Raw genomic sequence first — 27,322 nt, 5'->3', positions numbered from 1 at the left:
AAAGGCAGAGTGCCAGAGAGCTCCCACCCACTGGTTTAGTTCCAGCCCTCAAGTCCACCTTGCACATGGATGTCCAGGTGCCCCTCCCACCCCGCCCCAAGGGAGCACTGACCTTGCACCTGGACGCTGACCACCTCGTAGACGCGCCGCACCAGCTCATCCAGCATGCCAGAGATGCTGGCCATGGGCAGCAGCTGCCGCAGGCCCAGCAGCAGCCGCGACAGCGTGGTGGAGGGGTCGCTGCTGGCCGAGTGCAGGTGATGGACGGAGGCGTTCAGCGGCTGCAGGGCATTGATAACCTGTGAAGCCAGGATGAGAGCGTCACGCAGTAGGAAGGTACCCCCAGCCTCAGACGAGGAAACTGAGGCCCCTGTGGTGGCAGCCGGTGCTGTGGCACAGCACGTTAAGCCACCAGCTGTGATGTCAGCATCCCACAGTGTCACCAGTTCGAGTCCTGGCTGCTCCACAACTGATCCAGCTTCCTGCTTATGGCCTGGGAAAGCAGCTGAGATGGACCTCTCTCCTGCACCCCTAACTGGGTGTCACCTGCTGCCTCCTGCACCCTAGCAATGCTGAGCAGCCTGCCATGCCCTCAGTGGTCCCCCACCCTTCTCCCCACTTACCAGGGAGCCCAGGAGGCGCGTGTGGTTCAAGAGGCGGGGGTCCTCTCGCAGCAGGTCCTGGAAGTCCATCTTCACCAGGATGGTCACGTTGTACCAGGCCAACATGTTCTCGGGGGCTGCATCTACACCCCAAACACCGTTGAGGAAGGAGCCCGGGGGCACGGAGGGAACCCCAGAGCCAATGGAGTCGGGGACAAGAAGCTGGGAAGCAGAGTACTGGCCAGCACTGGCCTCTCTGCACACACACCTGCAGCACAGTGAGAACCTCCCAGGCCCCGCCCACACATCTGCGGCACAGGTGAGACCTGCCCGGTCCCTGCCTCACTCCTTTCCTCCAGTGGCCGTGGACACCTGTCCCTGGGCAGTCAGGAAAGCTGGGAACCACAGAGCCGGCCTTCCCTTGAAGAGATTATCTGGGAGTATAAATCCACCTGCTAGTTCTCGGTGTAGCATAATGTCTTCCCGACATATAGAAGTACTGTAGACTGTGCCACATCCTGTTTGTACTCTCAAACTGTATCATTGCACAGATGTACCCTTCTGATGATGGGATTCTATCATCATTTAACAGCAGAGTGGACATATAGTATCACAATACGCCAACTATGGTGCCACTTATGCCCATAGTAGCCCATACCAAGCACCTGTCGGGTGGGGTATTTTTGAGCACCTGTTTCGCTGGCTCTGACCCTGGCTCACCTGTTCTCCCCTGGTCACAGGAAAACATTCAAGGCTGGCAGCTTGGACACAGAGGGGGCAGTGTCCTAAGCATAGGGCTGGGAGGACGTCAGCCAAGTCTGGGGGCACGCTTCAGATGCCCACACACCCCACTGGGAGCACTGAGCAACTCGCCTGAGCACTCACCTCCCCTGCCCATGAGGCCCTGGGAACTCTGCCCTACAAGGGACGTCTCCCACTCCAGGATACCCAGGCCGGCTGCTGGTGCTCACCTGCTGATGCCGCAGTGGCAGGATTTTGACAGTGCACATGCCATGTGTGCCCATGGGGGAGGGCATCCCTGCCCCCTCTCCTGAGCCCTAATCCCCCAGTTTGCATGACTGATTGTGCATCTACAGCAGCCCTACCTTGGAGTGTGGGGGTCACACAGCGGTGGCCCCCCAGCCAGGGGCAGCACTTGTTAAGTCCAGGACAGTCGGTGTCTATGCTGCATCGGGACGCGGATGCTCCTGGCCCGGTCCCCGCCGCCGGGCAGACCCCGGGTCTGGAGGTGAACTTTCCAGAGCGATTCAGAGCTGGGGGAGGAGTGGAAACACAAGGTTAATAAAGTGCAGTGGTGGTGCCCTCAATGCAGCCCCCAGGGAGCAGCAGGCCTGAGGGGCTGGTGCCCCAAGCGCAGGCTCCAGGCCTCCTCCTGGAGGGCCCCGCCCATCCTCCCACTCACTCAGGACTGGGCACAGTGCTAGGCACCTGCCCCATCCCGGGAGCCAAAGGCAAGTCCTGCCTTCAGCAAGGACTCCAGCTGGGGGCACAAGCCTGCAAGCCAGACTAGGTAGGAGCCGCAGGGCCAGGCAGAGCTGCAGGGTTGGGGGGTCAGCAAGGCCATGTGGGAGAGGAGGAATGGAGTGTAGGGGGTCAGAGAGCGGCAGTGTCCAGGGCTGCTCCCCAGCCAGGACCCCATGTGCCGGAGCAGCTTACGGGAGCAGAGACTGGACCGGCCATGGAGCACGGGACCCCATGTGCCGGTGCTGGGAGCAGCTTACGGGAGCAGAGACTGGACCGGCCATGGAGCACGGGACCCCATGTGCCGGTGCTGGGAGCAGCTGACAGGAGCAGAGACTGGACCGGCCATGGAGCACGGGACCCCATGTGCCGGTGCTGGGAGCAGCTGACAGGAGCAGAGACTGGACCGGCCATGGAGCACGGGACCCCATGTGCCAGTGCTGGGAGCAGAGACTGGACCGGCCATGGATCACGGGACCCCATGTGCCGGTGCTGGGAGCAGCTTACGGGAGCAGAGACTGGACCGGCCATGGATCACGGGACCCCATGTGCCGGTGCTGGGAGCAGCTTACGGGAGCAGAGACTGGACCGGCCATGGAGCACGGGACCCCATGTGCCAGTGCTGGGAGCAGCTTACGGGAGCAGAGACTGGACCGGCCATGGAGCACGGGACCCCATGTGCCGGTGCTGGGAGCAGCTGACAGGAGCAGAGACTGGACCGGCCATGGAGCACGGGACCCCATGTGCCAGTGCTGGGAGCAGAGACTGGACCGGCCATGGATCACGGGACCCCATGTGCCGGTGCTGGGAGCAGCTTACGGGAGCAGAGACTGGACCGGCCATGGAGCACGGGACCCCATGTGCCGGTGCTGGGAGCAGCTTACGGGAGCAGAGACTGGACCGGCCATGGAGCACGGGACCCCATGTGCCGGTGCTGGGAGCAGCTTACGGGAGCAGAGACTGGACCGGCCATGGAGCACGGGACCCCATGTGCCGGTGCTGGGAGCAGCTGACAGGAGCAGAGACTGGACCGGCCATGGAGCACGGGACCCCATGTGCCAGTGCTGGGAGCAGAGACTGGACCGGCCATGGATCACGGGACCCCATGTGCCGGTGCTGGGAGCAGCTTACGGGAGCAGAGACTGGACCGGCCATGGATCACGGGACCCTCTGTGCTCTTCACAGCTTCTCCATGGGTGTAAAATCACCCTAAACTCAGGGATCCACTTAAACAAACAGAAAACACAGGGGCCGGCACTGTGGCAGAGAGGGAAGCAGCATCTCAGATGGACACCAGTTTAAGTCTGCTTTGCTCCACTTCCGTTCCAGCTCCCTGTTTGTGGCCCGGGAAAGCAGTGGAACATGGACCAAGGCACGGGGACCCTGCACCTGCATGGGAAACCCAGAAGAAGTTCCTGGCTGTTGGCTTTGGATCAGCTCAGCTCTGGCTGTTGCAGCCAGTTAGGAAGTGGACCAGGGGATGGAGACACGCTCTTGTTCTCTGTCTCTCTCTCTGCAATTCTGCTTTCTAATAATTAAAATAAATCTTCAAAAAACAAAGCAAATTCAGCCATCACCCCCAAAACGGTGGCTTCCATCAAGGGTTGCTCATCCTGAGGCAGGTTTTTTGTCTGCATCTGCACAGAGCTTGGGGTCGGCGCTCCACTCGGCACCGCAGAGAGCAGCGGGGCAAAGTCCCTGGCAGATGTTGCATACAGTGGAACGGAGTGCCCAGTGCCTGGCAAGCACTAGTGGACTGTGCCCAGAGCCGTGCCTCAGGGACAGCAATGCCCAGGAGAGGCAGTGGCACCCACTAGAAAACCATCACCCACTGCTTCCTCTCGCTGGCATCCCTGACCTGGTCAGCACAGGATGTACTCACAGAAAAGGCCCCAGCAACCAGCAAGGGGGCAGGAAGTTTAGGGGGTGTCTCCAGCCCCCCAAGGGGTCCTAGGCTTGCCCTCCCCAGCCGTGGAGGCTGTGAGGAGGACTGTGTAGTGAGTGGGTATTAGCTGAGAGGTCGGACTCCACATGCCAGGTGCTGAGATGGTGTTGGGACCGCAGGGCAGCGGAGGTGATCTCTCGCAGAAGTGACCTGCATTGTCCTCCCTCTGAGGGGTGCCTGCTCACCACCAGGGGCAGAAGGAAAAAAAAAACATGCTGGGGTCCTGGGCAAATGGCAAGTGGCCAGGACACATGTCACCCATACCTGACAACCAGCTGCAGAGCAGCAACTTTCACCTTTTCCCTCTCCTCAGTCCCTGGCGGCCCCTCACATTCACCATGGCAGCACCAGCCCCTCCCTGCCTTAAGCCGCACAAAGCCGAGGGGCTGTTAACTGACTTCTGCGGCCACTGCCTCACTTATGGCTGCAAACACCTTTCGCCCATCTTGTGGCTAACTTGAGCTTCAACCCAGAGAGCAGCACCTGCCGGCAGGTAGAGGAAGTGCAGCTGCCTTGGGTGCCCTCCACGGAGCAGCACAGTGAGGTCCAGTGTGCCTGGTCCCAGGGTCCTCTCAGGTGATGCCCGTGGACCCCATCACCCCAGGAAGGGAGCTGCTCCAGGACCACGGACAGCAGTAAGCACAGCTCAAGGCTGCAACCCTGGTGCCTGCTGGGAAAGGAACAGGTGTCAGGCAGGAGGGGCCCCTGAGACCAGCGCCTGGCAGCCTGGCTCTGAAAAAAATAACCCCAGGGCTGGAGCCAGCTCCTCGAGTGGCTGGGGCGCTGGCACTGGTGGTGGCCTGGGGACATCACTGGTGGAGGAGCATGCCTTATAAACGGCTTCTCCTGAGCCATCTGACCTCTGAACAGGGTTCCCAGGGGACAGCTGCTGCTCTGTCCCGGGGAAAACCTCCTTGGGGTGCCCAGGTGGCCCTGCAGCAATGTTCTGGCCCAGGACTCTGCCGCGTGTCGCCTCCTGGTTTGAGGAGAAGGCCCCGGAGTAGCAGGGTCCACCATGCAGGTGATACGGACCCACTCCAGGTGAGCACCTGACCTCACAGTCTCACTTCCCACCCCCACCTTGTAACAGGAGAGGGAACAGGACCTGCTCCCAGAGCTCATGTCACACCCAGCCACCCGGGTCACCACCTGCTCCCCAGTGGAGGTCCCCTACACCACTGCGCCTTTCCTGTTTGGGCACTGATGGCTGAGCCACTCTGCCCCGTGACCAGCTCCAACATCCTGCAGGTGGCAGTAGCCCCAAACTGCCCGGAGCAAGCAAGAGGATGGTGAGGAACTGGGGACTCTGGGTAGAAAAGAGCCAAGTCTCAGGGCCCCTGCTGCCACCCTCAAATGATCCTGATGCCTGGTCGAGGTGGAGGACCAGCATTCTAGAAAGTTCCAGCAAGTCCTGAACTTCTGGGCTTCCTCCTAGGGGAGCCTGTGTCCTGGACTCACGTAGGACGCAGTAGAAGCCCAGCTGCTCGTAGCCTTCACAGCAGCTGGTCACATTCCTGGCCTCGGGGACGTCCACCGCCACGTACTGTGTGCTGTACACAGTCTTGGGGCATCGTCGCCAGGGGATCCAGCCGCCGCAGGACACAGAGGTGACGCGGGACGACTGCGTGGCCTCCACCCGGCGGGTGTGCTGGGTCACCAGGCGCTCACACAGCTGATAGCCCAACAAGGACAGGCCGGTCTCTGCAGCAGGGATAGGGTGGGGAGAATAAAGGAAGAACTCCAGGGTCAAGTCCACCAGGGGCTTCAGGCAGGCGGACAAAGACCCCTGCACTGAGCCAAAGCTTGGGCTCCACCTACGAACCACACCCCAGCAGGATTGTGTCCACAGGTTCTAATCCCAGCTGCTCCACTTCCCGCCCAGCTCCCTGCCGTGGCCTGGGAGAGCAGTGGGGGACAGCCCAAAGCCTTGGGACCCTGCACCCATGTGGAGATTCAAACTGAGCTGCAGGCTCCTGGGTTCAGATCAGCCCAACTCCAGCCACTGTGCCATTTGGGGAGTAAACTAGCAAATGAAAGAGCTTTCTCTCTGTGACTCTGCCTTTCAAATAAATAAATAAATTTTTAAAAACCAAAAACCCTCACACATGGTGATGGTTTATTTGACTGTAATACCAACAGGGGTACACAGTCACCAGCCAGGACATGGGGTGCAGGACAGAGCTGCTAGGAGATGGGGTGCAGGACAGAGCTGCTAGGAGATGGGGTGCAGGACACACCTGCTAGGAGATGGGGTGCAGGACAGAGCTGCTAGGAGATGGGGTGCAGGACAGACCTGCTAGGAGATGGGGTGCAGGACAGAGCTGCTAGGAGATGGGGTGCAGGACAGAGCTGCTAGGAGATGGGGTGCAGGACAGACCCTCCCTTATCTCTTGCCTGGAGCCTGCTTCCTATCAGCAAGGACCCCACAATCACACCCCTCTGTTGTGGGCTGCTCTCCACATCGCTCCTGGAGCTTCCCTCCTTGCTCTCCCAAGAGTCTGTCTCTCCTGTGACAAGGACTGCTCTAGTTGACCCGCAGATGTATGCACTGGATGGAGGTGGACTGCAGGGCTTCAGTACCAAGCCTGTGCCACCCACAGACCACAGGCACAAGACCAGGAGTCACTGGCACCTCGAGGTTGTGGGATTTGGGGTGAGGAACCAGCCCCATCCACCAGCCTCGCTCCTCCCCTTGCCCCAAAGCCCTCAGGAGCCTCAGGACAGGGTAAACAGCTGGCTGGGCACATCCGCATTTGCCAATCCTCAATTTCTCAGCGCTGGGTGGGCGCTGCTAAACCCAGCAGCCTGCAGGCCAAGGCTCCAGGTCCGGGTTTGTTTCCTTCTGAGAGCAGCAGGACTGGCTCATGGGGAGAGAGATGGGGAGAGATGCAGGGATGAAGACAGCAGCCATCGGCATCCCACAGTGGGGCAGTGGCTGGGACCCCCCAGTGGAGACCTCACAGCACCCCTCGCCCCACCCCTGCCATACACACAAGGATACAGACTGCAAGGCTATCCCATATCCTGGGAAGCTGATGGGAGGGGCCTCAGAGCCAGCCCCCTGCAGCAGCAATAGCCTGGGGTCTTCTGGTTGCTAACCAGCCCTGTGGGGTCAGCCTGGGGAGCCGGCTGACTCCAACATGGGAAAGGAGCTGGCAGAGAAACCCTATGAGGGGCAGGAGGCATGAGGCCTGGGCTGGGGCAGAACTCAGTGTCAGGGACCGGGGCAGCTGGGCCTTGAGCTTGGGAGTGGGTGAGGGGCTACATGTGCTCACTGATCGGGGGACACACCCAGGGCTCCCTGCACTGTCAGCCAGGCAGGGCGGGCATGCGCTTTCCACCCTGACCTGTGGGCAGGTGCTGCTGTGATACAGTTAGGGGTCCCGGGCCCCTGGGAGTCAAGGGGCTGGTAGGCACAGGACTGCAGCTGGGCACCAGCATGGCCCTCACACACCTACACAGGCACACTCACACCTACACACACACACACGCATCTCCTGGGAAACCTGGGAGGTGTTTGTCACATTTGGTCTCTCGAGTCCCTGGGCTGCCTCCGGGCCTGGTGCTTAGCAGCGCCCAGAGAGGAATGTCCTGCAGCTCCTGCCGTCTGTCTGAGAGCCGACAGCCCAGGCGTCCAGGTCCTGGGTCTGATCTCAGAGATGAGAGAGCCCAGTGCCCTAGGGTCAGACCCCTGCCTGAAGACACCCACTCCTCCAGTGCCAACCACAGGAGCTTACACCCATGCCGCAGCCTCTGTGCCCCAGCCATGCCTGGCAGCTACGGAAGGACCCAGTGAGATGAGGCCTGGGCAGCCAGCAGTGCACACGGCAAGAAGCCGAGCCAGACTGCAGCTCTTGAGGTTGGCAGCAGGTGCCACGGCAGCTAAAGAGAGACCCACGACAGCTACATCACCCCCAGTAATGCAGAACGGGGGGCTCCTTCAGACCCTTGTGACCCTGTCTGTCCAGGCGTGTGGAGGCCCCTGTGTGCGTGCCAGAGGAGCTGGCCTCCGTGCCACCGCACCCCCCTCCGTGGCCTGCCCCTGCAAGGCCAGCTGGAGCATTCACCACGTCTCAGCAGAGCCCTCCTCCTCCAGGGTCTCCCGAACACCTCACCTGTGAAGCCACTGGCCCAGCTCAAGCTCACAAGGTTGACCAGAGCCAGGAGGGCCAGCCCTGAGGCCCTGAGCATGGTCCAGCGCTGGTGGCACAGGGTTCTGACCTCCCCTGGCATAGCCCAAGTCTCCCCAAGCAGGGCCGTGAAAGGAGCTGAGTTGCTGGGCTGGGAGCAAAGACCTTCTGTCCCCCGGGCTGCTGATGGTGGCAATGGCTTCACAGGAAGCCCGCCCCTTAAGCCTGCTCGGGAACGCCTGCCACCGTAGCCGTGCCCCTCGGGGCATCTGCGTGCCATGGGCCATTCTTGCTTGGCACAGATGGCATATCTCGCAGGAAAGTTGAGTCCCCAATGGCCCCAGCCACCTCACTGGAAGCCGTCTCGTTGCCATGCAGACAGCGCATCCTGGCCCTGAACCTGACTCCCTCCATCAAAGCATTCTCAGAGCTGGCGAGGGAGCCAGAGTCCCCATCAAAGAGGTCCGTTGGTTCACAGAGGCGGCCTTCACATGGTGGGACAATGGGGGTCAGAGGTCAGGAGCTCAGCCCCCACCTCTCCCCCTCTTCCTGCTCAGCAGCTGTGAAGTCCAGCTGAAACTGAGGAAATGGATACATCACCGACACAGGCGTGTCCACGGCAGCCAGGTCTCAGCGGTGCTGAGGAATGCTGAGTCCGAAGGCTGAGCTGTGCCACGTGCCACGTCCACGCAGATGGCAGCTCCGGCCAGGAGGACAGAGGTCTCTGGAAGCGTCCCTGGCCATGGGGACGTGGGGAGGACTGGCAGTGCTGTAGGGGACTGGGGGTTTTTCTCCTAGGCCATTGTGCAATACATGCTTAGATTCACAGCCCATGCTGTGTAGCTGGCAGCGCCCTTGCCCTGGGCCGCGGCTGGGACAGCCAAAGCCCTCCTACAGCCCATGGAGGAAGTCCCGTGGGTCTGATGGAGCCCCATGGTGGTTGTTTGGCTTCTCGGCCAAATCCCTAAGCGCCCTAAACAAGAAGATTCTTCCAGAAGGGACCCCCTAGGCTAACGCCCGAGTGCTGTTGCTACAGCTTTTATTCCCAGGGGATGAATATTGCCTGATCACCTGCCGTGTCTTCCCCACCCTCATCTCCGCCCCCGGTGGCTGAAGGAGAGATGCTGAGACAGGCACACAGAGCAGACCCTGGCGGGGAGGGGGCTTGGTGCTGGGGTTGGCCCCTTGGAACACCTGAGACCCTCATCACAGTGCAGTGCCTACCTGGGTGCAGTGCCGGCTTAGCTCCTGACTCCAACTTGCTACTCAAGTGCACCTGGGGAGGCGGCAGGTGCTGGCTGTGGTCCCTGTCGCCCCTGTGGGTGACATGGCTGCCCTTCCAGGCTCCTGGCTGCAGCCCTTGGCTGTTGCCTGGGGTGTGGACCAGAGGGGATGGAAGAATATTTGGTCTCCCACTCTCTGTCTCTCCAGCTCTCACACAACTACACCTAGATAAACAAATGAGCAAACAAAAATTGTTTAATAAAATGGAAAGCAGAAAACACCCCCACAATTCAGGGGTCCCCACAGTGAGGAGCCCCAGAACACAGCGGCCCCCAAACTCACGTGCTGTGCTGCCCATCAAGGTATCGTCTTCTTTCTGTTTCAAGCAGAAGAGAATCCATGTCAAAGCTATAATGCAATATTTGAAAAATAAAAATGTATTCGTAGTAATGAATGAGTGAGTGAATGCAGGACCAGGTGGATGGTTAGGAGGTCCATATAGAGCTGTGACAGAGTGGGCGCCATCTCAGAACCAGTGTTCCAGTAGTGTCAGGGCCCAAGCACATGAGCCATCCCCCACTGCTTTCCCAGGCACATCAGCAGGGAGCCGGATGGGAAGTGCAGCAGTCGGAACTCAAACCAGTATACAAATGGGATGCTGGTATCTCAGTGGTGGCTTAACCCACAGCAGCCCCATGAGGACCTTGGCTTTCCTCCTCACCACCCCACTGAGGGAGAGGCCCTTGCTCCCCATTACCCAGATGCAGAAAATGTTCAAAAATTACCCCTGGGTTTGCTCCAGCCTGAAGCCCAGGTGCCTCCCACACCACTCCCCTGCCCCCCTGGTCATGACCCAAAGAAACCACACACCATGGAGAGAAGGGCCTGCATCGAGGCAGCTTTCCACTTGGGGACGTACTGGGTTTTGGGGTCACCCACACAGTGCCATAATTCACTTTCTTTTCATACTGTACTAGAGGGTTTTGAAAAACTTCCAAGAGCTGGTGCTGTGGCACGGCAGCCCTTCCACTGTGCCACTAGCATCCCCTATGGGCACTTGTTCATGTCCTGGCTGCTCCACTTCTCATCCAGCTACCTGCTTGTAGGCCAGGAAAGCGGTAGAGGATGGCCCACGTCCTAGGGACCCTGCACTCCCGGGGGGGACCCAGAGGCTCCTGACTCCTGGCTTTGGCCCAGCACAGCCCTGGCCACTGCACACATTTGCAGAGAGAACCAGCAGGTAGAAGCTCTCTTTCTCCTTTCTTCCATACGGCAGTGTCCTTCCGGCCTGGCCTTCCAGCTCCCGGAGAGCTGATGTAACCCCCAGTATGGCGTTTTCTCCAGATGTTACACATCTGTGTTTTTCCACAGGACAGCCACTGGGCTCGTCCACATTTGCCTCTCCATATGAATGATTTGAGGAGAACATAACCCCATGTAGTTACCCAGAGCAAGAGAACGTTCAGTACTTGGGGTCCCACACAGCTAGGATACAGCCCACTTGGGGCCCATCTGTCTGCCCCCCGCCCCGGGGCCACTGCCCTGAACAGTGTCTTAGGTTGGCAAGCATTGGGGCAGCCACTAGTGTGTAACGCTGAAGGACACACACAAAGGTGTGCCCTTTCACACTCACACATGTGCATCCAGCTGCACACACTCAGAATCTGTGCAGATACACACTCGCATTAACATATGTTCATACTAACGTGTGTGTTCACCTATGCACTTGTGTGTCCATGCAAACATGTGCCCACACTCACACCTGGAGATGTGGTAGAGGAAGAACTTCCTATTGGACATGAACAGGACTTCCTACAGGAGGGAAGGGGCCAGACCTGGCCATGGCCCACTCTCTCTGTGACCTTTCTAGCTCTGTTCCCAAGGGTGCTCGGGGAAGTCCCACGCCTACCACTCCAGGGTTCATCACCCACCGTTGCCCTGCAGGTCCCCACCTTGCACCTTCCCGGGCTGCACCCCGCCACAGTGAGGCTGCCGAAGCTGGTGCAGCCCAGGAGGCCTTGGGGAATGGCCAATGCTCACAGTTCCCTCCCAGAGTCATCCACGTAGCCAGGCAGGGAGCGGTATGTGTGCCTTTCCTGGGCTCAGGTTGCCCAGAGGGGAAGAGGGAGGGGAGAAGTGTGGGGAGGGCAGGGAGAGCTTGCACCAGCCAGCAAAGGCACCTCTCAGATGACTATAGGCGCTCACAGCCGTGTCCCCCAGGCATCCACTTAGAGAGGAAAGCCAGGCCAACGGCGCCTCTGCGCAGCACGTGAGGCCATCTCAGAGGCTGCCATGGCCCCAGGGCCGAGGCTGGGGCACTGGGAGCGGCTGGGGAAGGGAGGGTTCCAGAAGGACACAGCAGCTGCGTGAGGACCGCAAGGGGCAGGTGGCAGGCCCAGAGCACTGTGGGAGAATCCCAGCAGGCAGCCTGATGCATCACACCCACACACACTCACACCCTCTCACTCCGTGCCTGAGTACACGCTCATACCCTCTCACTCCATGCCTGAGCCCCAGCCCCCAAGGGGCAGGACCTTATTAGAAAACCAGATGTTTGGCAGATGTGACTGCAGATCTTGGGGTGAGATCATCCAGGACTCAGGGTGGACCCCAAGTCCGAAGACTAAGCAGAGCGGAAACCCTTCGTGGGGAAAGCCAGGAGAAGACGTGACCAATCTGGGGATCCGTCTACCAGCCCACACGCACCAAAGGCTACGGGGAAACCAGCCACAGCGACTCAGCAAATCTGCACCCATGGGCTCACAGCTCCCAGGCAACGGCCCTGCCCACAACCTGACCTTGGAGCCTGGGACACTGTGAGAGCCAGAAGTTCTGTCACCCAGCAGTGGGGCCAGGGCAGTCACGGCCTCACCCTCCAACCCCTGGGTGCTGGCCGAGCAGGCGCAGTGTGGGAGCCCTGGGGTGCCTGTAGGGCTTGTGGGCAGACCTAGGGTATGGATTTATCAGGCAGCACACGGGGTCCCTTTATCCTTGAGCCTGGCCTGTGGCTCCTGTTGTCAGGGTGGAAACTCCACCAAGACCTGCAACTCCCCTCAGCTCCCTCTCTCTCTCCTGTCTCTCTCTGCTCTGACTTCCCTGCCAAGGGACAAAGCAGGGGTGTGGTGCTCTGTGGGGTTGTGCCTGGTAGACCATGCTGCTTCTCCCTCCCCCCCCCGAAATTTGATCCCTGGGGAAAGTATTGGGGTTCTCTGCAGGGTAGCAGGGGGAAGCGGAAAGGCCAGAAACGGGTCTTCTTGAAGGCCCTGGCACAGGGACAGAGCGGAGCCACAACCAGCCACGAAATGTGAATGCAGGCAGGCTAAGGTCACGTGACACCCTGAGGGCTGGGAAGGTACAAACCTGGGGGATTGAAACCCTCCCCCTCCCAAGGAGCCATCCCACCTGTCAGATGCCCACACAGGCCAGCAGGGTACGAGAGGGAGACTGACCTGAACACAACTCCACAGCCAGCCATTGGCTGCACTGCAGGCCCCTGGGCTGAGTGGGGACCAGATGGGGTACAGGGTGGGGCCAGCTGTGTCCTCCCAACCGGCCCTGGGGCTGGGAGATTGATTTACCCAGAAACCCCTGGAGCCCTTAGCACAAGATGTACCCCCACCCTGCCCAGCCACCAGGACACTGCGGCCTTGAAGTGGGCAGCGCCACAAAGCTGGCCCAGGCATGCGAGGTACTGCCCCTCCCGGGGGAGGCGACCCAGGCCTCCACATCCCTTGGCGCCTCATCCAAGGAGGTCGACTTGAGTTTCAGCAGCAGGAATGTGGGTCAAGCTCCGAATGCTTAGGCCAGAGACAATGACGCGGGAATGGCAGCACAGGGGACTTGGCCTGGCCCCTGCCACCCAGCCCCAAGCCTCGGGTCCCACTCACCTCCAGGCTCCTGCAGCCTCTGGGCCACAGGGACCACCTCACAAGCGATGGCTCCCGCTACACACGGGTGAACAGGAGTCGATTCTGAGGGGCAAGGATGGCGTGCTGCAGGGACAGGACAATGGGGACCTATGAGCTGCTGGGAGGAGAGCATGAGTGGCCCCAGCTTGCTGAGTGGCACTTGGAGGGCCCCTAGCCCGAGTCCCTCCCCACCCAGGTGCTGGGAGCTCAGTCCCTGGACTCCACGGGGCAGGGCGTTTATGGTGGTTAGGACATCCCAGGCAGTGCATGGCGCCCACCGAAGAGGGGTGTTATAAACCTGAGCTCAGGATAAAGTTGTCACCTGTGATGGTGGTATTCTACATGGTGCCAGTTCAAATCCTGCCTTCTCCACTCTGATCCAATTCTCTACTTATGGCCTGGGAAAGCAGAGAGGATAAACCAAGTGCTTGGGGGCCTGCACCCACATGGGAGCCCTAGAAGCTTCCGGTCCCTGGCTTAGGAGAGGCTCAGCTCTGGCCGTTGCAGCTATTTGGGGAGTGAACCAGCAAATGGAACATCTTTCTCTGTTTTTCCTTCTCTCTCTAACTGTGACTTTCCAATAAAAATAAATCTTAAAAATAAAAGAAAAAGAAAGGCCCAGCTGCTCTGGCTCACTCACACCAACATCACCGGCTGAGTGCCCACAGACGAGCCTCCTGGTTTACACACCACCTGCCCATGAGATGACCTGACATGACCCTGTGCGAGGCCAGCCACGGTCGCTACTCAAGAGTACACCTGCTGCCCAGATGCTTGTCTCAGTGTAGACAGGCGAGCAGGGAGGGTCTGGGCCCAGGTAACATGCAGGATGCAGATGAAGCAGGCCAGTGCCAGAGCAGCTGTCCCTGTGCCTGGCACACGTAGGGGACACAGCCTGCCCCAGCGGGGTTATGGGTGAGTCCAGCTGTCACCAGCTGGGGTTGAGGCAAGCAGGGGAAAGTGTGGTGGGCAGGACAGCATGGGCCACAGACACATAGATGCCACTGCAAGGGACAGGCAGGCCCTCCAGGGAACAAATAGTGAGACTGATCCAGTCCAGGGGCTTCTGACCTTGGGAGTGAACCAGGGCAGGGACCTTCCCGGGTAGACGAGCCACTGAGCAGACACTTCTGAAAGACCACAGCTCCCACACCACAAAGACAGGTCAACTCACACGCTGGCTGCTTTTCTTTCTTTTCTGCAACTCTGACTTTCCAGGCACTCGGGGGGGCCAGATCCCAGGGTGGCACCGGCAGGCTGGCCCTGGCAAAGCAAGGAAGAAAACTCACTGGGAAAAGTCCCTGCCACCAACAGGAGCCAGGCTGACGCCGACGCCTCTGCCGGGGACCCGCCCACAGCCAGACTTGGGGGACCGTGGTCGCCCCAAAGGGTTGAGCATTCTTCCCCTCACCCCCGCCCCAGATGAGTCACTCCTTTTCCATTTTCCAAAGGCCACAGGGCTTTTGTTCGGAAACACACGTGAGGCGATGCTGGGAGAGACAGATCTGCCCTGGAAACCTCAAAGCCTGTCAGGGTGTCCCCGGGGGCATCTGGGGGGACAAGCAGGCTCACCCCAGACCCGGTGCTGGCCTGGGGCTTGCACCAGTGGGAGGACCAGCGGGAAGGGTTCCCCGGCGGGCGGCGCCAGGCAGTGGGTTTTTCCATCTCAGAAGGGAAAAGAGAGAGCACAGGGTTTCCAGTGGGCCACCCCCAGAGGCCGCAGAAGGCGCCAGGGAGCTGACGCCCGCACCTGGGGCGGGGCCAGAGCACGCAGCCTGGGGAGACCCCAGCAAGGAGATGGTGACAAACAAGGGGGGCGCTTGTGGCCTGTAGGGCCCACCACCAGACCCAAGCCTGCTCAGAGCCCCAAGGTCAGACCCTCTCTCTCTGGTCTTGGCAGGAGATGGGGTCTTCCTGAGCCAGGATGGGCCCAGAGCCAGTCTGCTCGTGATCAGAAGAGAAGGGAAATTGACCCATGCTGACAATGCCCTGGGTGCTAGCTGGCTTGTCTGTCAGGCTTCTCACATTGTTCTAAGAAAATTCGATGGGCAAACTGTGAGGCAAGCTAGCAGCAGGACCAGATTGGACCGTTGAAGTGCTGGTCTGACCTCCAAGCTGACATCTTTGTCCGGCTCGGCTTTCCCTCAGCCCGTCAGCCAGCACCTGATGAATGAATGCAGGGGACAGGCTGACCCACGGGGCCTGGTGGCGTCAGGCTGCACTGCAAGCAGCCAGGGCCTTAGATCAGTGGGTGGGAGCTAGCAGGACGTGGATGTCCACCTGGCCAGGGAGGGCCTCAGCTACTTCTGTAGGGGCTTCCCTGTGATGCACACAGGACATACAAGCAGGCACAACACAAACAGCCACACCTGCTTGCCGCACAGGGACACAGTGGGAGGTGTGCAAGTGACTACGGAGCACACGAGACACCTGCAGGCCCAGGCTCACAGTCAGCGTGGGCAGGCAAGAGCACCAGCATTCCCTGCGGGACTCAGGGCCTCTGCTCACACGGTTCCCAGCTTCTCCGTGTGGACACTGTTCCTAAGACATCGCTGAGAATTCAGGGTTGCCTCCAGGCAGCAGCGAGGTGCCCTCGGCCACGGGCACCAGGCAGCAGAGGGCGCTGTGTTACCTGCCTCACCTTTCTGGACAATGTTACAAGGTACCTGAGCCAAGCACTGGACCCCATGTGCACAGGTGCACTGCATCAACAACCTGAGCAAAGGAAGCTTGGTGCCCCTGCTTGCTGGCGCTGCGCGAGGACGTAAGCCAGCCCAGCCCAGCCCAGCCGCCCTCTCTATCTCCACTGGAACCAAAGTGAGACAGCCGGGGACACTCGCAGCTGATGTCACCTTCCCATAGGCTGCTGGCCATGGCAGCCCGAGGGCACCACCAAATGATGACTCTCCCCAGTCAGCTCTGGCAGGTTCCATGCCCTGGTAGTACCAAGAGGACCTCTGGGATGTGTTCATGGAGCTGGTGTGCTCCACCATGAAGCCATGGGCTCTATGGCAGGCCACTCTGAGCACAGTAAGAAGGTAACACACTTACAAAGCCAGCTGTGTCAATCAGGTGTATGACCCAAGTCAAGTGTGGTACCAGTGCCTCCTGTTGGTCCATACAGCATCCTAAATACTTCGCTGTTAATTCAAAAACCATAATTGGGGGCTGGCAATGTGGCCTAGTAGGTTAAGCTTCTACCTGTGGAACCAGTATTCCACATGGGCACCGGTTCATGTCCCGGCTGTTCCTCCTCTGATCCAGCTTGGTGCTAACAGCTTGGGAAAGCAGCAGAGGATGGCCCAACACTGTAAGCCCCTGCAGCCATATGGGAGACCTGGAGGAGGCTCCTGGCTCCTGGCTTCAGGTTGGCTCAGCTCCGTTGCAGCCACCTGGGGAGTGAATCGGCAGATGGAGATTCTCTCCTTCTGTCTCTGTAGCTGTCTTTCAAAAAAAAAAAAAACAATAAATCTTCTTTTAAAAAAGTGTGACATTAGCACTTGGGGTTTGGGGTTTCTTTAACATAAAAGCTGAAAGCACATTTTCACTTCGCACGTGGCTCTCAGCTAACTCCCCAGCAAGGGATGTGAGCGTCAGTGGCCTGAAAATGAGGTCAGGATGCTACGGGCTCACCCGGCGGGGCCTGCAGGCTGCGGCCGGGAGCGATCCCATCACTGCCTCTCACTTCCCTTATCTGCACCGCACAGGCCTCGGAGATAAAGACACACACAAAAAGGGCGCCGAGCTGGGGTTGGCCCAACAGCATTCCCGGACAAAGAATGTTTATTCAACGCTGCCAGGGCAAACTGGTCAAGTCCACGTCAGGTAACGTGCTGCTTTTGCTTAGCTGCTAACTTGTCAGTCCTTCGGAGTTAGGACAACACTTGCCATGGAGTGTATGGTGGAGCAGCATGAGGGCGCATTTGCTGCGGCACACACAGCTGGGTTCAGGAAGGAAGGGAGCAGATGCTGCCCCCAGGCCAGTGAAGACTGAGCCAGGCGGCGTTGACTGCACAGCTGCCACAGGCCTCTACGCGCACCTGTTCCCTGCAGGGCACCCGGGCCCACACAGACCTGCCTTTGCCCTTAGGTTATTGATTGACAGAGCGTGTTGGGGATTCTGAGCCTTCACATCCGAGCCTCTCGGTCTCACTGCTTCCAGCTGCACACTCAAACGTGAACATAATCATTGAGCATTGTGACAGCTCAACGCAATGTCAGACCTGGGAGGAAACCTAGGCTGGAAAAATAATTACAAAAAACAGCAGGGCGGAACCTATTCAGTGGGCCAGGGGCTAGGATGGAGCAGGCTGAACCCGGACGGCGGCCTGGGGCTGGGACGGAGCAGGGCTGAACCCAGACGGCAGCCAGGGGCTGGGACGGAGCAGGGCTGGACCCAGATGGCAGCCAGGGGCTAGGATGGAGCAGGGCCGGACTCAGATGGCACTCAGGGCCTAGACAGGGCAAGGTGAGTGACTGAGGGAGACCACATCCCTGTTCTCAGAAAGATTCGCCAGAGCGCTGAGGGTTAAGAGGACTGCACCGACCCCCCAGGATGGCCAGGCCTCACAGTTGCGGGTGGAGGGCCAAGCACCAAAACAGCATACCCAGAGAGCCATCCTCCACAACCTCCCTCCAGGCCACCTTGCTCCCTGGGCCTGTGAACAGCAACTCCTGCCAAGTGCCTTCAGCTGAATGCCAGCTGGTTCCAAGCCCAGCACAACCCCTGCTCCCTGGACTGCATGGCTCACAGCTCCTGGGGCTTGCAGTGAGCCTACCGCACACGCACACAAGCATGTGTGTGGACACAGACACATGCACAAACATGAACAAGCACAAAGACACACACAGGCATGGACACACACATGCTCACACACAGGTGTGGGCACACACGCATGCACATACAGGCATGGGCATGCACACACAGGCATGGGCACACACAGGCATGGACACACACATGCTCACACACAGGTGTGGGCACACACACATGCACGTACAGAGGCATGGGCATGCACACCCAGGCATGTGCTCACACACATGCACACACAGGCATGGGCACACATGCTCGCATAGGCGTGGACACACATGTGTGGGCACACACTCTCACACACATGCACACTGGCATGGGCACACACAGGTGTGGGCACACACATGCACACACAGGAAGGGGCGCACACACATGCACATACACACACAATTCCTCCTCCAGAGATGCAGACACTGCAGTCGCATCTCCCAAGCATGAGGATGATCTCCAACCCAAGGTCTCTGCCAGTCAGCCTGACCCAGTGACACACACACACACACACCGTTCTACCCTGCTCCCTCCCCACGTGGTCAAGCCAAGCTAGCCCCTAACCGTGGTCCTGGAATCCAGGAGTGACCCTTTCCCTTGAGGCTCCCGGAAGCACGGGGACTTGGCCTGGGTCTGTAGGGCTCAGGCCCAGCCTAGACCGTGACCCCTCTGCCCTTGACACCCCTGGTGCACAGCATGCCCACGACATGCCCTGCCCTGAGGTCTTAGCAGTTGAGCCCCACCTGCTCAACCATGGCTCTTCCCACCATGGCGGCCCCTGGCGTCCTTCACCCTCTGCTCTTCAAGTCCCCATTTCACCCCTGCCCAGCTCCTCTGTGACAGCATCCTGGCCAAACGTTCAACATGCCGGTCTTCCCTTAGTTTCTCACAAAGGTGAACTCATCGTCTACCCACGTGCGTGCCATGACCTTGGCTGGGGAATAACAGCAGTCTCCCAAGCCAGCCCTGGATAGACCAAAGCAGAGCCTGTGCTCCTCCAAGCTCACCGGGTGGCTCTTGGCGCTGGTTAGCGTTTTGAGAAAATTAGTCTTAGGGCATGCTTACTGTGGAAAAGGGGGAGGCAGGGAGGGTGGAGGCAGGGAAAGAGATAAATTTTAACCCAGGGAGCAGTAGACACAGCTGCCCAATGCAAGCCCCCGACCCTCTCCACCCCATGCTCCTTGGCCTAGGACAAGCAGGCCAGCTCTCACTGCACTGTGCAAGGAGGAAAGCCACTTGGCTGCATCCCTGGTCACCCACAGTTGCACGCCGACAGCTCCTTGGGCTTCCCAAGCCTCCGGCACCTTGCAGTCTATCAAAGTCTGCACGAGATGCCAACCCCAGTGTAGGGCAGATCCAGCACTCAAGTGGTCCCAGCTTGGTCGTCAGTCTGTCCTGAGTGGCAGCCATCCAATGACCTCAGCCCCAGCCTACGCCTCAGCTCTGTGGTAATGACCTAAATAAAGCTGGAGAGAGACACCCCCATCCCCACCTCCCCAAGTGCCTCCAAGATGGGCACATTACTCAGAAAATGACTTCACATTCTCCGAATATGTTCCATTTGGGCCAAAGTCAAATATTTTTGTTTGACATGCCTTCCTTGCCCTGCTCATCCCCAAAGGCACAGCAGACAGCTTTCCCCACAGGCGACAAGGGGCGACATCTCCCTGCATGTAGAACTGCCCTGTTTCATCATCACGAGACCAGCAACGCGGAGACCCGTGGCCCCCAGAGGTGCAGGCTGCAGTTTATGGAGACCCAGTTTGGGTTTCCCAGATTCCCCTCCCCAGTGGGAAATCAAATATTGTGTTTTTGCGGGTTTTTTCCCCCCACAGAAACAGATTATGCATTAAGGCTGCCGCTGTTAAAGATTCCACCACCGTTCAAATAAACACCAATTCTGCGCTGGCGTCTAAAGCCCGACTGTTTGTAAAACAAATCGCGCAGAGGGATGCGGCGCCCTGCCTTGGCCTGGGGCCGCAGAAGTGGCCTGGAGTCCATTCTGGGTTGACCAGGAACCTGGCCCCACATAGCTTGCTGCCCACAGAGAAGATGGCATGTCTCTTCCAGTGGGGCAGGAAAAGCTGGGGTTGGTGCACCAGAGCTGCATAACCACCTTGGCCCGTGGGCTTGCACAGAAGCTATCAGCAGGAACTCTGGCCGGCCCTCTCTCAGACAGGCCAGGCAGCAGCCGCCAGGGTGGACACGGAGATGACAAGCAAGAGTTCCAGCAGCTACTGCAGGGCACCTGCCAGTGGACAACAGAGTCACCAATGAGCATCCCTGCTGGCTTCCTGCAGAGGCCCCCAGGGGGTGTGGCTGCTGGAGGTGATACCCTCCTCTACTGCCAAGGGAGCCCCTATGGCCTGCTCTCCTGGTCCTGTCCCTTTAGAGGTTGGCCTGCGGAGGACAACAGCTGTGGGCATTATGCAGAGCCATGGAGTGGAGGTGACCTATCCAACATGTCACTGCACCTGCACCATGCTGTCTACCATAGCCGGTCTCTGGAAGGACACAACCAGCTCTGGCCTCACCCCCTTCCTCCCAGTGAGTGCAAGGTGCTCCAGCTGTTTCTAGAGCCCAGGACACACTGGCTGACCTGAGGGCCTCCAGGATTCGGCTGTTCATCTTAAGATCCAGGAAAAAGGGAAAAGCACCAAGCGGGTTCCTGAGGACTGTGGAGTGAGAGGTGAGAAGGTGGTATAGACCCAGGGCCCAGGTCAGCACATGCACAGTAAGGCCAGGGCAAGCACCACGCAGGTCCCACACATCACACACACCATGCACACCACACACACATGCACACCACACACACATGCACACCACACATACCAGGCACACCACACACACCATGTGCACACAACACACCATGCACACCACACACATGTACACAGCACACATGCACACAACACATACCATGCACACACCACATACACCATGCACACACTTGTACCATGCACAAGCCACCCCCTTGGCTCTTGAGAACAGGGCAGGAAGTCACAGGCAGAGCTGCTGTGGCCAAGTCCACAGGCTGCCCTCTCTGGCAGCCACGACCATCCAGGCCAAGCCAGGGAACCTGAGGGATGTGGCCTCCCTGCCTACTGGCTTGGCACTCTGCTTCCTCTTGGGTAACAACGAGGAACAGCTAATGGGCGAGCATCGGTTCGTGTGGTACCGTGGATGTGGGAACTGCATAGTGTGGAGCGCTCATGGCCATTCCCACCATCACAGTGACAAGCGGTCGTGGGTGGTGGAGGGTTCCGCAGGCAAAGCTTACACAACAGCTGTGCTGGGCTCATCCTCATCTCTCCCTCGAGCACAGCCCAGCAGCCCCTGTGCTGCACAATGGTCCCATCGCATGATCTGACTCACCAGGCCAGGGGACACTGCGCATCCTTCGACAAGGAGAGGATACTTCTTAATATGACAGCAAGCTTCAGAACTTCCCCAACCCCAGTTGATACCTCCATGCAGTCCTCCTGAGACCTGTGGGATGATGAGCTCATGGCCTGCCAGGTGGCCATGTAGACAATTGAGGGGGCAGCAAGAACTGAGCCACAGCCCACTGGGCTGACCCCACAAACCTGCACCAGGATAACAATGGCCTGCTGAGCTCTTGTCACCCAGCTCTGCTCTGCTCTGGGCAGCGGTCACGTTGCCAGCTCAGACTGTCTAAAGGAAGGCTAACCGTGCCCAGAGTTCCCTCCTGTCCCTGGAGCTCTGCCAGGTCTGCTCTCTTCATGCACCACCTCTGCTGTCCATCAGAAAAGCCCTGTGAGCTGCCAGATGCTGCATCCAGCTGTGGACGCGGTGCCCATGAGTGGCTCCTTCTGGCCATCTGCGGCTCCTGCACTGATCGGCCCTTCTTCAAGGTCCCTCACTGGCATGGGCAGTGGCTGGCATGCAGCTGGGAGGTGATCTTGGCTGCAGATGCAGCTGACCCCTCATCCATGGTGGCATCCCAACCCAGCCAGGACACCTGCCCAGCCTGGGACAACCCCCTACTGGGCCACTCTCCCTGTTGCTCACACTGGAGCAGCCCAGGACACACCCTGTAGCCACGTGACTGTATCCTGGGGCATCAGACAAAGCTAGCTCCGGGTATTTCAATATTCTCTATCGATCGATCACAACTAGTAAAATGTAATTCTGACATGGAATGAAACGTATCATGGATTATTACTCTGAGGAAAAGACTTTCAAATTGAAAAGAGTATAGCGCAGCAGAGGACGGCCCAAAGCTTTGGAACCCTGCACCCGCGTGGGAGACCCGGAAGAGGCTCCTGGCTTCAGATCGGCATAGCATCGGCCGTTGCGCTCACTTGGGGAGTGAATCATCGGACGGAAGATCTTCCTCTCTGTCTCTCCTCTCTGTATATCCGCCTTTCCAATAAAAAAATAATAATAAAAAATAAATCTAAAAAAATAAAAAAGAAAAGAGTGTAGCCCAATGGTTAGGGATTCTCTTTGGGACGTCCCATGTCAGAGGGCCCAGGTTCAAGTCCAGCCTCCCTTCTGGACTTGAGGAGGGCGCTGGGATCAGTTTGGGAGTCACTGCCTTGGGGACGTACAGCCTGCCCTTGGACACAACAGGGATAAGCCATGGAAGCGATGGTATACACTCAGTGCCTGCTGCAGCACTCAAGACGTCTGGCCGTGTGTGGGTCTAAAGACTACAGGGGTGTCTGGGTTCTGGGAAAAGCCTGCCTGCCCTGCCCCCAGGTAGCTCTCTGCTCCACGCCTCCCCTGACCCAGGCACAGGGTTGGGGAGCAGCAGTAGGTAGAATTCACACAAGATCCCCTCACCCCAAGACTCACTGCTCTGGGCCTGCACCCCTCCTTAAAGGGACCACACAGCCTGCCACCGCCCTTGCCAGCCCCAGGCGCCCTTTGTTCCCCACTCCGCAGTGGCCTGCAGGCCTGGAGAGCTCGGCCACCCACACCACCCTGGCCTTGTTCCCCAGCATCACTGTGGAGCAAGCTTATCTCTCCCGCGATCTCCTGTTGATGTCTACAGCCCCATTTCCGTCCACCCTGAGCTTAGGGGCTCCACAGGCAGTCCCTGGAGCCCCAGGCTGGCTTGCAAGTGGAGAACGTACAAGCAAACTGTCCTTTCGAACACATCTGGAGTCCACCGCCCTACCTTTAGCATGCACACACATACACGCGCGCTCCGTGTCCCAGCCACCCTTAGCCTAAACGCCACTATTCGCAGACTCTGCCATACACCACTCCCACTGAGCTTTCTCACAGCAGGGGAATTCAGCATTTGTACAGGTCCGCATTTAGAGCACCTGTCTTCTCCAGCAATGGACGACTCCTCAGTTAGAAAACCACAGGGTCTTCCAGTCCGGAGCCTGGCAGGTACTGAGCCAAACACCTGCCCTGGGGGAGGGTGCTGGCAGCTGGCCTGGGCTTCAGCTACCCTCTCTGGAGTCAGGCACAGGAAGCTGGATGCCCACTAGCTCCTGGTGAGAGCCCTTATGAATACATCACCATTTAGCCAGACAGGTGCAGGGGGTGGGGCGGGGCGGGGCGGGGCGGGGCCTCCTCTTCAGTAACCACCTGCCCTACTACATTTGCCTACCACAAGGATCAATGGATCTCTCCAGACCCAAGATTCCAACTGGGGACCAAGTTGCCAGCACACAAAGCCTTGGAGGCCAAAAGCAAGCATCTGCAACCCACCTTCAGCCTGCCAATTCCCCAGCTCTGTTGCTGAGGCCTAAAAGCACAGGCTGAACAGGGCTGCCAGCTCTCTGAGCCTCACGGGGCCAAGGCCGTCACGTCCCAGCCCTTCCTCTGGCCCGATCCTCAGATTTCCCAGACGGCGGTCTCACCATACCTCCTTCTAATGACACTGGGGATGCCCACCCTTGGCAAACCCGGGAGCATCTCTCTGTCCTGCAGCCCCTCCCTCAATCGCATCGTGTGTGCTGTGTCCAGGTGACCACAGCCTCCCTGGTCCAGGCGCTGCTATGTGGACCTCTCGCTGCCCTGTATAGCAGAGAACCTCAGAATCCCAAGGGCTTTGTGTCAGCACAGTACCCACCAGAATCCAACTCCAAGTTCAAGGGCTGGGGGGTGGGAGTGGTGCAGGGGCAGATCTGCACAGAGCAGGGCTTCTGGAAGGAAATCCCACACCAGCAGGAAGGGGAAGGCTGTGTGCAGCTGAGAAAAGGCACCAGCGTTTAATGAGCCAAGGAGCCTGAGCTTTTCACTGTGGACAGGGGTGGTGCTCACAGTGAACATTCTGGAAGGCATCTCAACCAGCTCATGTGTCGGGAGACTTAGGGTCCTGCAGCAGCCGAGCTGGGGCCCTGCGTGCCTTCTCGGAGACCCAGAGCACAGGGCTGCACATGTGCCAAGGCTTGTACCTGCTGCTGTTGCTGTGTGCAGCGGGGACACTGCCAGCTGCTCGGAGACCTGCGAGGCCTGTGCCTCGGCCTGTGGGTCTCCGGTCCCTCAGCCAATACGAAGAGCCAGGGCTGAGCACATACGCCTTGCAGACCAAACAACAGGTCTCTGCTTTGAAAGGCAAAGTGACAGAAGCAGAGAGCATAATGACTCAATCGGCTAATCCTCCCCTCGCTCGTGCCCGGATCCCATACGGGCTCTGGTTCACGTCCCAGCTGTTCCACTTCCCATCCAGCTCCCTGCTCATGGTACAGGAAGGCAGCAGAGGATGGTCCAAAGCCTTGGGACCCCGCACCCGTGTCAGGGACCTGGAAGAACCTCCTGATCCTGGTTTCAGGTCAGCTCAGCTCTGACCATTGCAGCCATTTGGGGAGTGAACCAGTGGATAAAAGATTTTTTTTTCTCTGTCTCTCCTTCTCTCTGTAAAATCTGCGATTCCAGTAAAAACAAACTTAAAAATTATCTTAAATTGTGCCCAGCGCAGTAGCCTATTGGCTAAAGTCCTCACCTTGCACAAACTGCTGGGAAGACCTTTCTGTCTCTCCTTCTCTCTGTAAATATGACTTTCCAATAAAAATAAATTAATCTTTAAAAAGTTTTTTAAATTAAGTAGCTGAGGACTGGTGCTGTGGCATAGTAGGTAAAGTTACTGTTTGGGAGGCTGGAATCCCATATGGTGCCAATTTGTACCCTGGCTGCCTCACTTCCCACCCAGCCCCCGGTGATAAACTTGGGAAAGCAGCAGAGAATGGCTCAAGTCCGCAGGCCCCTGCCACCGTGTGGGGGACCCAGAAGAAGCTCCTGGCTCCAGGCTCCAGATCGGCCCAACCATGGCCATTGCGGCCATCTGGGGGGAGAGAATACCAGATGGAAGAGTTCTAACACTCCTTCTCTTTGTAACTCTGCCGTTCAAATGCAATGAATGGCTTGTAAGAAAACCTGCTACAGATGTATTGAACTTCAGTTCCCACCTGGGCATTCCCCACCCCTGTAAGCACAAATCCCATCAGTGGGGGCTCCACGTCCCATGTCTCTCCAAGGACCCCCACCCCGGCACAGCAGGGCTAGACAACAGGAGAAAGGGGTGCACGGGCATGGAGCCCACAGCATGGCTCTCGTGCTCTGTGCACAGGGCCGCACCCCTCAGACACCGGGCTGAAGCCTTGTTCCCCGTGGTCTGCTCTTGCAGAGAACTGACCTAGAACCAGCTAGAAGGTGCCACCACTGGCACCTGGGCCAGTTTCCATGGAGGAGCTGCAGGAATGCCCCAGTTCCCCACAAAGTCCCAGGTAGTCCTGTCACCAGACATCATGGCCAGCGCTTGCTTCACACTGGGGGACAGCTGCTGGGCCCCCTTCCTGCCCCTCACTGCACTGTGCCCCCTGAGAAAATCTCTACGCGAGCCTCCACCAGGCTGGCTCAACCTAGGCAGCCAGGCCCTGACCCGCTGGCCCAGGGCACCACAGCCAGCCCACAGACCCACTGAGCCCGAGCCCTGCTTGCTGGGCTTCACCCTGGCCCAGAAAGGAAGGGGAGTGTGTATCGGCACCAGGGAAGCTGGTGAACTGTGCTAAATCAGGAAGCAGCTCTCATGTCAGCGTGTCCTGACTCATGTCACTACAACCTTCTTGGGCCAAGGAGGTGTGACACTCGCACGTGTGCTGTCTGCACTTGGACCCACTCCCACGGAGGCCATGTGCTCTCTCCAAGCACTGGGTGGGGAGCCCACCCGACACCTGACAGGGTCAAGGGCAAGTAGCTTCTCACAGTCACTGTGTGAGAATGGCGACACATGCACACACGTGCAGGAACACACGGTATCGGCTTGTCCGTCTGGGCCACCAAAGGACCCTGTGGTTAGAAGAAAGGATGGGAAGTGGGGGAGAGTGGGTGTGATGGCACAGCAGGCTAAGCTTCTGCCTGTGCTGCCAACATCCCATCTGAGCACTGGTTCAAGTCCCAGCTGTTCCACTTAGCATCCAGCTCCCTAATGCACCTGGGAAAGCAGAGGAAGATGGTCCAAGTGCTTGGGCCCGGAAGAGGCTTTTGCCTCCTAGTCTCAGACCAGACCAGCTCCAGCCATTGTGGACATTTGGGAAGTAACCAGCCAATCTCTCTTAACCTTTTCTTCTCTCTCCTCGCTCTCTCTTTCTTTCTAACTTTGCCTTTCAAATAAATAAGTAATTCTTTAAAAGTCAGTGAAATGAGATAAGCTTTGGACCCAAACTCACGTCCGTGTGGGGTAAGTAAAAACCCAGTGGCAAGGAGGCGCTGAGGAAGGCACAGCCCCTGCTGGAATCTCGCTCGAGCACCTGTGTGCACCTGCACTGGCGAGCTGCAGGCCGGTGACACAGGAAATTCTGGGACGGTCAGAGGCGGAGCCAGCTGCTCCTGCTCCTGGCAAGCATTGAGCCTTACTCAGTGCACCCACAAAGGAAGACTGGAGGCCCAGATCTCTCTCCTGGGACCACAGATCTCAGCTCCTCCCCTTGGGCATAGCTCGGAGCAGAGTAGCATGTGAGAATGGCTGGACTAGCACAGTGGTATAGTAGGCTAACCCACTGCGTATGGTACCAGCATCCCATATGGACGCTGGTTCGAGTCCCAGCTGCTCCATTTCCCATCCAGAACCCTGCTTGTGGCCTGGGAAAGCAGTAGAAGATGACCCAAAGCCTTGGGACCCACGTGGGGGACTCAGAAGAACCTCCTGGCTACTGGTTCTGGATTGGCTCAGCTCATAGTGGCTATCTGAGAAGTGAACCAGCTGTTATAAGTTCTTTCTGTCTCTCCTCTTTACAAATCTGCTTTTCCAATAAAAA

General features: G+C 58.5%; 1 protein-coding gene across 1 annotated transcript in view; it reads right to left on the bottom strand.

Moving 5' to 3' along the window:
- The window catches only part of UMODL1 (uromodulin like 1), a 39,635-nt gene extending 31,349 nt beyond the window's left edge, over positions 1-8,286 (bottom strand). The window contains exons 1-5 of the mRNA XM_040986603.1: positions 8,145-8,286; positions 5,488-5,730; positions 1,709-1,876; positions 624-739; positions 113-299 (exon numbers count right to left, since the gene is read on the bottom strand). Of these exons, the coding sequence (XP_040842537.1) occupies positions 113-299; positions 624-739; positions 1,709-1,876; positions 5,488-5,730; positions 8,145-8,262 (832 nt within the window). The 5' untranslated portion in view covers positions 8,263-8,286. The remainder of the gene's footprint in view (positions 1-112; positions 300-623; positions 740-1,708; positions 1,877-5,487; positions 5,731-8,144) is intronic.
- Positions 8,287-27,322: the final 19,036 nt, after the last annotated feature.

Source organism: Ochotona curzoniae, unplaced genomic scaffold (assembly GCF_017591425.1).
Source record: "Ochotona curzoniae isolate NIBS_2020 unplaced genomic scaffold, NIBS_Ocur_1.0 contig_4516, whole genome shotgun sequence".
Taxonomy (NCBI): domain Eukaryota; kingdom Metazoa; phylum Chordata; class Mammalia; order Lagomorpha; family Ochotonidae; genus Ochotona; species Ochotona curzoniae.
Note: the sequence above shows the minus strand (reverse complement) of the source record. Positions and strands in the feature narration are given on the sequence as shown.